A 10,165-nucleotide genomic window follows, 5' to 3' on the forward strand; every position below is an offset into this window, starting at 1 on the left:
TCCGCGCCCCGCGTCCGCCGCGAGCTCCCAGCAGCTGGCGCCTCGGGAGTCAGCCCGGACGATCGCAGCGAGTCTCCAAGGGAGCGGCACGCAGCTCCCGCCGTGCGACGCCTCAGCCAGCAACAGGTAAGCGGCCTGGCTCCGCTCCCAGAGCCGCAGCCCCCAAGCCTGCCTGGCCCTGGACGCCCGCTCAGCCGGGGTCCGACGGCAGCCGCGCTGGGGCGCCCCGAGTCCGCCTTGCGCCCCTCTCGCCTGCCCGCGGCCCTCACCTTTGCCCTCGCACTTATCGCGCGCGGCCCCCCGCTCTCCCCTTGCTCCCCATCCCCTCTTTTTTAGTCTCTCTTCGATTTTCCCGTTTCCGTCTCTTCCTGCCTCTCATTAGCCTGCTGTCTCTCATTCGTTCTCTCCATTCCTCTTCCCGGCATTTTCTCTGCCTCTCGGGGTGGCTGTCATCCTGTCTCTGTCTCTCATTCTCTCTCTGTCTCTCCGGGTCTCTTCCTCCCCCATCTCTTTCTCTTTCTGCCTCCCAGTATCTCCCGCCCTGCCTCTCTCTGAACTCTCCCACCAGCCCGGCACCCCTGCTTCCTCTCCTGCTCTCCTCGACCTCCCCTTTCCCACCTCCGTGGCCAGCCAGGAGACATCCAGGACGGGCTGGAAGATACCGGGAGGGGGCCGAATTGGGAGGGGGTCGCAGGAGACATCCTCCCTGCATCCAGCCGCCGCTGCGCCGCTGAGAAACTAGGAGATTTATCCGCCAGAGCCCCGGTAGCCAGGGCGGCAGCTGGTTTCCATGGCAAAATAGTCAACCCAGAGATAGACATTGGAGAGAGATCCGGCCAGAGAAAAACCGAGGGGAGGGATCGTCGGAGACACACGGAGAGACACAGATACACGCACCGAAACGTACAAAGTATTCTGTGAGAGTCCTGGGGACAGAGGGAGAGGCAGAGAACCCGGCTCTGTAAGCGCACTCACTAGCGAGATAGCCTGAGCCACGATAAACAGGGACAACCGGGAGAGACAGCAGTAGATCTTCAGAGGCAGCAGCGAGAGATGGGCGGGCAGCGACAAAGAGGGAACTTAGTGCGCGGGGACACAGAAGCCGGAGGGAGACACGCGGGAGGCAGAGGGAGACGAGGAAGGGTGAGACGCGAGGAGCCACGGAGACCGACAGGGACACGCAGGCGGCGAGGAATACTGAACAGGTGCACTGGGGACCCACAGAGATTGTCAGGGAGATGGGCTGTGAGAGACAGGGAGACACGAAGCTGCACCGGGAAAAGACCGAGAAGCGCACGCACTAGCGAGCGACACAGACCCTGACAGGCAGAGACACAGAGAGATGGGAGCGCACCAGCCAGAGACGGAGGGAGAGACGAGGACAGACAAGGCCGGGAGATGGGCTGGGAGGGACAGAGAGAGAGGTCCGCACACACCCACAGACAAGGTGCGCTGGCGAGAGAGTAACCGGGCGGGGTTGGGGGGGTGGTCAGAGGGGGAGCTGAGTCCGAGAAACTGGCTGAGACCTGGAGGAACAGACAGGAGTAACAAGGAAACAGAGCGGCTGGAGAATGACAGACTGAGAACGACAGTGCGCACGTGTTAGCGAGAGACTGGGAAGGAGAGACAAGACAGAGTGAGAGACCCGGGCGAGAGAGTTGGAGAAAAACGGTGAGACATGGCCACACGCCCCAAGAGACACAGGACAAGTGCCCTAGTAAGGGACACTGGGGATAGACAGAGCGACACGTAAACAGGCAGAGACAGCGCGCGGGCATAGACAGCGCACGCGCATGCGCCAGCCGAGAGATCGCTGGAGAGATGCAGAGACAATGGGGAAGAGACGCGGAGCGCGCACACCCACGGGAGGGGCGGGTGCGGGGGACCCCAAGACCCTGAGAGAGCGAGGGGGAGGGGAAAGAGAAGGTTCGGAATAACTGCCCTCCCGCGGACCCGGGCCACACGGGGGGTGGGGGTGTCCCGGGGGGGGGGCGGGGAGTGCCCGAAGCGGGGCCCCCCCACCCCTAGGCGGGGTGACTAACCTGGCCCGGGTGTTTCTTTCGTCCCCAGCACAGGCACGATTACGGTCAGTGCACCCCCTCGCCACCCGCCCTGCGTCGCCATGACGTCCACCTGCCCCAATAACACCAGGGAGAGCAACAGCAGCCACACGTGCATGCCCCTTTCCAAAATGCCCATCAGTCTGGCTCACGGCATCATCCGCTCGAGCGTGCTGCTCGTCTTCCTCACCGCCTCCTTCGTTGGCAACATTGTGCTGGCGCTCGTGTTGCAGCGCAAGCCGCAGCTGCTGCAGGTCACCAACCGCTTCATCTTTAACCTCCTCGTCACTGACCTGCTGCAGATTTCACTCGTGGCCCCCTGGGTGGTGGCCACTTCCGTGCCTCTCTTCTGGCCCCTCAACAGCCACTTCTGTACAGCCCTGGTGAGCCTTACTCACCTGTTCGCCTTTGCCAGCGTCAACACCATCGTGGTGGTGTCCGTGGATCGCTACCTGTCCATCATTCACCCTCTCTCCTACCCGGCTAAGATGACTCCGCGCCGGGGTTACATGCTCCTCTACGGAACCTGGATCGTGGCCATCCTGCAGAGCACCCCCCCGCTTTATGGTTGGGGCCAGGCTGCCTTCGACCAGCGCAATGCCCTCTGCTCCATGATCTGGGGGGCCAGCCCCAGCTACACCATCCTCAGCGTCGTGTCCTTCATCATCATTCCACTGGTTGTCATGATTGCCTGCTACTCCGTGGTGTTTGGTGCCGCACGGCGGCAGCATGCTCTGCTGTACAACGTCAAGAGCCACAGCCTGGAGGTTCGAGCCAAGGACCGTGTGGAGAATGAGGTTGAAGAGGGAGAGAAGAAGGATGTGTTCCATGGCCAGGACAGAGGTGAGGTCAAGGCCAAGGAGGGCAGCGTGGAGGCAGAGGCAGGCAGCATGCATGCCCAGAACGGGAGCATGGACAGCAGTGCTGGTAGTGCAGCGGCCAAGGGCAGCAAGGACGTTGGAGAGAGCAGCTTGATGTTGGGCAAAGGCAGCGTGGAGGGCAAGGATGAAGGCACCGGACCTGCCAGCAGCAGGAAGGCAGACAAGGGCCACGTCGAGGTCAGCCAGTGCAACATTGACTTAGGTGAAGATGATGTGGAGTTTGGTGAGGATGACATCAATTTCAGTGAGGATGACATCGAGGCAGTGAACATTCCAGAAAGTCTCCCACCCAGCCGGCGGAACAGCACCAGCGACCCTCCTCTGCCCAGGTGTTATCAGTGCAAAGCGGCGAAAGTGATCTTCCTCATCATTTTCTCCTATGTGCTGTCTCTGGGGCCCTACTGCTTTCTAGCAGTTCTGGCCGTGTGGGTGGATGTCCAAACAAAGGTACCCCAGTGGGTAATCACCATAATAATCTGGCTTTTCTTCCTGCAGTGCTGCATCCACCCCTACATCTATGGCTACATGCACAAGACCATCAAGAAAGAAATCCAGGATATGCTAAAGAAGTTCTTCTGCAAGGAAAAGCCCCCCAAAGAAGACAGCCACCCGGACCTGCCCGGAACAGAAGCAGGTACAGAGGGTGGGACTGGAGGCAAGATTGTCCCCTCTAATGATTCTGCCACTTCACCTTGAAGTTAGTTCGAAGGCAAACCTTGGACTGTGCACAGTGCAGAAACGGGAACAGCTTTTTTGACGTGGACCACCCCCAATCCCGGTAACACCAACCCATACCATTTCAGGCACAGGCCTTGCACACATCCTTCTCACCACAAGATAGAGAAATATATGGAAGAGGTAGGAACTGGAGTCTTCCCTGACAGGTGTGCCCCTCAAAGCCCAGACTTGAGGATTCTGGCTGAGATATCCCCCCGAAAAATTATTAGGCTCTAAATTTCTTAAAGCAACAAGGGATATCCACTTTGGACCTGTGTCTGTCTCCCCAGAGCTACAGCATTTCGGCTTTTGCTCTGGGGAAGAAGGAAGATGATGCCGGACTTTTAGGCCCTCGGGTCAAGAGATTATGGGAAAGGGCTACAGTCTGTGTTTAACTGAAAGAAAAGCAGCGGACCAAATCATTCATGGAGCCCAAGAAGCAGAACCCAACTGACTGATCAATGCATGAGCCAAGATCTGAACTCACGAGACCCACAATCTGGTGTAAAGACTATTATGGAAACTAAGGCAAAGGGCATCGAGTAGTTAAAATACCAAGGTTTCTAGATCCTTTAAAGGGATCTGGAAAAGCAGAAGAGGATATTAGGGCATGTTTGAAATGGGAAGGTAGTCCAAGGGAAAGGTTAGAGAAATAACACACATCTATGAGGCTAAACAGTTGGCTTTTTTCTGTAAAACCCTGAGTTTATGCAGGAGCTAGGACCCGTGCCATTCCATGCAAATGGAAAATTGTCAATTGACACTAAAACTGCTTTCTGTATCCTATTCAAATTAACAGTGGGACAGAAATCATGCCACTAATTTTATGATTTTCCCTTTGTGATTGCTCAAAAGAATCCTCCAAATCTCCTCTGTCCGTCACTTATGGGGGTGGGGGGGAAGCGTTCCCAAATAGGCCTTTTTGGTCAAACAATATTTCCAGAAAAAAAAAAAAAACAATGCAACTAGGGGTGGCCGAAAGAGTTTACAAAACTCACACTGCCAATCAAGAGGGAAGCGCTCATCATAAATCTCGTTTGTGCCCATGGGATCTCAGACAAGAAACATGACCTCCACATGGGAACAAGTAAGGCAAGCTAAACATTTTTCCTCCCTCCAGGCACACCCATGAGTCTTTTCCACCTGTGGCCCTCTCTAAAACCTTTAAGCTCCCTGCAGATGTGGAAGAGAAATACAAGAGAGTCATAAATAGCAGAGAGGGTGGTTTTGCAATACCTGGCAAGCATCCGACCTATTTCAAATGATCCTAAACTCGAAGCATTCAGGTCAGGCACATCCTAATTACTGCTATTGAAATACATTGCTTTGGGAAAGATTTTTCAATATCTGAATTATCCCCAGGGTCAATAAAGAGGAAGGGCTTTTCTTATCTCAAACCCCAAAATCATTTTGGGTCAGGATCTACTTATGTATTTCTGAGGGCACAGACCACATGGACATGACCGAATTCACATAGACCCCCCACACACACACACACACAAATGGCCAAGACAGTGTTTTCAATCCTCGTGAAGATCAAATCAAAGCAACTCCATGGCCGGTCGGTCACCTGTTCATGCAGAAATCTTACGTTAAAGTGGGTGGAGGGAGCAGAGGGGGTATTTGGTTGAGAAATGGTTCATCAGGTGGTTGTACATAAAGATAGCCATATTCAGAATTTAGCCTCATCCTTGTGTGATTGCCATGTCTATATTATAACTCAAACTTCACTCATGTAAATGCCCAGCTCATTGAACTCTTTATCTCTTCCTCCTCACAGATTCCAACATGAGCTTCTCAAGGGGGAGAGGTAAATAGCAGTGCATGTGGGCTGTGAATCAGTCTACATGGAAGTTTGGGATTGCCATGTTGAGAATTTAGGGAAGGAGAGGGGTATAGATGCAGACAGTATTGAGCTGGCCTGTCAACCCAGTGTGTCCGTGAAAATCTTATCCGTTCCAACCTTGTTACCCTGGAGCATGTGGTCATTCAGACAAGACATGTGGGCTGATGTTTCTGCTTGCCCTACCATTTATTTTTCTACTAAAATGTATAAAGTGAATTAATAGTCATAAATTTATTATACTGATTTATTGCCAAACTCTTATATTGACCTGTTGTCAGAGGATATCTGGGTGGAGAAGTGGCCTGGGTGGCCAGTCCCCTTCTGAGGGGAGGGGTATTATTGCCTAAAAGATCTGTCATGGTCAAAACAGTTCAAAGTAGTGATAGCCTGTCCTTTGAGCAGACATGCTTACCTGGGTAGGAAAGAGAATTTCAAACACAAGTGTCTCCAAATACTTTGTTGAAACTGAACTTCTTGTTTTATTTTTAAAGCTCAACCCATTCAAAGCATAGCAGAGAAAATTGCCAAATCCCCAAATCAAAATGGAGCCAGAACCCGTATGCGTGTGGTAAGTTCACTTAACAGCACACACAATATTCTCTGGGGCACCAAGACCCACCCACTTCCTTGATAAAGTTCCTCTTTTCCCATGTTTCAGTCATTGTCCGTACTTACAGCAAATTGGATTTTTCAAAGGTGAAAACGTTTTGAAAATAGGAGACTGGAAAAGAGGACCTTTAAATTAAGAGTACTCTGCTGACATTTCCTACTTAATGAACAATAGGGCCTCTAGTTAGCTTGAGATAGCGACTGCTTCAAATTTTGTGCTATTTTGAATAAAACACTATCAACTTAATGAGGTTTTACTGCACATACTGTTTTGTCATTGAAAAATCCAAAAGCACACAAAAAAGTCATCATTAGCCTCACAGATCCTCATGTGCAATCGTTTTCCCTAAATGTTTTTAAAAGAGGTGTTCTTTTGCCAAGGCCACTTCATATGTGCAGTAAAAATCCCATTAAAGTACAGGGGCCAGACAAACCAGGCTTTGAAATGATGTGATTTCCAATTTAATGATTTCCTTATTTAAAAATAATAAAGCATCTAGTTTGCCAAGGAGTCGCAGGTGCTTTCACTAACACACCAATTTCAAAAAGCTTGGGAAGGCAGTAATAAAGAGCAAGCCTTAGGCTTCTATGGCTTCTGTGATTCAAGGGTCCATCTTCTGAAGGCACGAAGGCACCACAAGTCAAGTCGCAGCTCCCTGCCTACCTCTTGCCATCAGGCTCCTCCTCTCCTTTCCCTGATGCCCCTCCAGGAAGCTCTGTGTGCTCACCTCCTTCATTGATTCCCCCACACGCCGCCCTGCACCCAGAGCTGACAGATTCGCAGGGAAGGAGAGAAGTGAATGGTAGGAGTGACCAGCGGTCAAAAGTATCTTTCTGTCTCCTCCCCCACTCCAATCCAGTTTAGAGATGATGAGATATCAACCTCAAATCCAACAGGTAAGGAAAAGTGCCATTTTATAACTTAGGAGATAGGCCCCTCGTTTCTTACCCCAAAAGCACCCAACACAACCCATCTTTGGGGACATATCCAATCCTGTAGATACTGTCCACTTATGGCAGAAAAAAAAACATTAAAAATCCTTTTACCTATAAAATTATAAGGTGCCTAACATTGCCTTATTTTATACATAATTAGCCAATTAAGCTAAAGGTACTTCAAAAGATTTTTTCATACTACCTTGAAGAATAATTTACAAGATTAAACTAGGCGTTCTTAGACTTTGCCAAAATGCTCTTAAAAATGTCTGAAACATAGCATTTGGAAGAGAAGAATTATGCATCAGCTGGTAATTGGAACACTCCAAAATAAAAAACCCTCAGAGGTTGTGGGGATGAAACACAGAGAATCACAATTTAAACTACTGAACTGTTTTTTTTTTCTCTCTCTCTCTCTCTCACATAACCTCCCTCTCCCATATTTTGAGGGGAAAAATATCAAAAGAAGTGTTTTCCCCTTGTAATATTTTATGCTGTGTTCCTCTTTAAGACAAACCCCATACTGTCAAGAGAGGCTTCTCTAAGCAAAATGTCTTTTCCTTCTAGAGCACACAAAAGATTAAAGGAACAGTTGGCTGCCAGCCAGTTACCAAGATAAGGAGAGAAAATCTGGTCAGTCATGGCTTTTAACCCTCTCCCTCCTTATCTCCATCTTTCACATTTTCTATGGACTGGACAGGTGCTCTTGAGCCCCTCCCAGCTCATACAGGAGGAAATCAGAGCAGTGAGCTACAAACGGCAGACCATAGCCTAAACCTTGAAAAGAAAAGAAGCCCTTGTCAGAAATTCTTTCCAGTTACTTACAAAACAAGCTCTTCCTCTATGGCAAGTGCCCAGCTTGCTTACAGCAGTCTTCTGCTAAAAGCAACAAGACTGGCTGGAGGAAGAGGTAGGAAAGTGAAAATTCACAGAACTTGACCACTGACTGCCATGTCACTGGCAAGTTCACTGCTCTTTGGTAAGTAGAAGAATCCTCCAGGTAAATGAGGATTGCCAATAGGAGTCAAACGTTCCCATCATTGCTTCCCAAAGCTCCTAGATCTCAAAGTACATACACCAAGAGGAAACCACGTAATTTCTACACTCACAAGAGGCTCGCTATGTTTGAGGACTCATTACTGGATCTCCCTTATTCCAAAATGTAGTCGAAAACGAGATTGGTTTTAGTTTGGTGCTTTAAAGTTGAAAGGATTCCCCCCTGCTTCATCTGTGTTACAACTTTAATGTTAAAAATGTGATATTTTTATCTGTTTCAGTGGCGTGTTCCTTTCTGTAGTAGTTCTCCTAAATGTAAGCTGTAACTGTATATAAAATACCAGTGTTCTTGGCGGTAAGGTGCTAGTTATTAGACTGTATGTGTTCATAGATAGTGTCATCCTCAAAAATGGATAGTACGTCCATGTAAAGTTAATAAAATGCATGCAGAATTCTATGTGTGACCCACACCTTGGTCAGTTTCTGAAGTAAAACATAGTACATTCGTTTTTAAAATTTCAGTTTTAAAGTGTATACTACAGGCTGTATAAGATGGCTCCAAGGTGAGGTGGCAGGTACAGGTGCCTTTCATTCCTTAAGTCTCTGGTAGTCTCTGACAGGTGAGAACTTATTCTGGTCCAATTGATCACTAGTGGGAATTAATCATCTTAGCCAAAGTCCTCAATGGCAGTTCTCCACATAACGCTTGGCACTGGTATGCCTGTTGTCCATTAGCTGAATGTACAGAATGCAAAATCAAAAAAAGACAATCCTTTCCCCCTCAAAGAGCAAAGACCCCAGGATAGGCTATTGGAGTCCTGTTCACAGGATAAAAAAAATACTGTACTCTCAAGACCCAACCAGTCCCTGACTGTGAACTGACAGGATGCATATTTAGCAGATCTATATTGTGACAATTCCTCCCCTCCTAGAGCAGCACCCAAAACCAGAAAAAGACTGCTCTCAAGTTTTCCTTTGATCGGTTGCCTGAGAGATGAGAGAGAGCACGGACAGGTAAATAAAGTAGTGGTGTCATGGCTAAGGTGTTTGAGAATATCACAGTCATCTCTCAACAGCATTCGCATCAGACAAAGAGAACTCTGAGTTAATTATATTTTAAGAACAAAAATATTAAAACAGAAGACTATGTATATATGTATACCCTCATTGAGTAATTTCTAAAACTGCCTCTATAACCAAATTTTATGTGCTGCTTTGAGACTGAAAACAATAGATACTTTCAGTCAAAAACAGTCCTCTTTAATCTGTTCGATTTTGAATTTAACATTTTCCTTTTCCTTTGAAAAAAATTTGTAATTTAAAAGTGCCTTTTCAAAGGATTGCCACATGACAATCCTGGGGCCAAGTTCCCATTGGCACAGCTCACGTTCAGGTGCGCAAAAGGGGTGGGCTTGGTCCTCCTGCCCCAGCAAGAAGAGAAAACCCTTCACACCCCAATCAAATTCACCAATCAATACTGTTACATGGGCCAGTAGTCACAGAGACTCTGCCCAAGGACAAGGTTTCATATGTGGGTTGACTGTAATTGGATCCTTTCTAAAATGGTTACAATGCATTTTTATTTTTTATTTATTTATTTATTTATTTATTTATTTATTTATTTATTTATTTACTGAACAGGAATAACGGACTCCTGCTTGGGGAAGGCAGAGAGATTGATGTTTGTGGCTTAACTAAAAATTATTAAGTAATGCTTTTGTTTCTTAAATAGGTGCTGTTAATCTGTCCTTGGTATTCTTCTTAAATATACTAAATAAAGTCTAATTTTAATGTGCGTATCTGGTTATTATGCTGAGGTCGGTGGGTGGGAAAACAGTGAGGAACACACACAACTGGGTCTCTTTTGCCAGAAGGGAAGAGATGGGATAAACTAACTGTATTACATGGTTGGATGAAATATAAGGGCTCCAAGATTTCACAACGTGCTGCCCAATACAAGAAATATGCAAAAGGATGGGGGAGTCATCCTGATGAGCTGTGCCTTGGTGGAAGATAGGCATGTGCCTTATTCCTCTATGAACGAAAAGGATTTCAAAGTGACAGTGGGGTGGGCAGAGTGGCAAAAGGGCCAGGTGGTTGTTGGGATTCCCAAATGGCAG

At 48.3% G+C, this 10,165-nt stretch overlaps 1 protein-coding gene across 1 annotated transcript; it reads left to right on the top strand.

Annotated features, from left to right (window-relative positions):
- Positions 1-2,086: 2,086 nt before the first annotated feature.
- On the top strand, positions 2,087-9,774 carry GPR101 (G protein-coupled receptor 101). The gene has a single exon (XM_077888095.1). It carries the CDS (start codon positions 2,123-2,125, stop codon positions 3,635-3,637), a length of 1,515 nt encoding a protein of 504 aa, XP_077744221.1. The 5' UTR covers positions 2,087-2,122; the 3' UTR covers positions 3,638-9,774.
- Positions 9,775-10,165: the final 391 nt, after the last annotated feature.

Source organism: Canis aureus, chromosome X (genome assembly GCF_053574225.1).
Source record: "Canis aureus isolate CA01 chromosome X, VMU_Caureus_v.1.0, whole genome shotgun sequence".
NCBI classification, from domain to species: domain Eukaryota; kingdom Metazoa; phylum Chordata; class Mammalia; order Carnivora; family Canidae; genus Canis; species Canis aureus.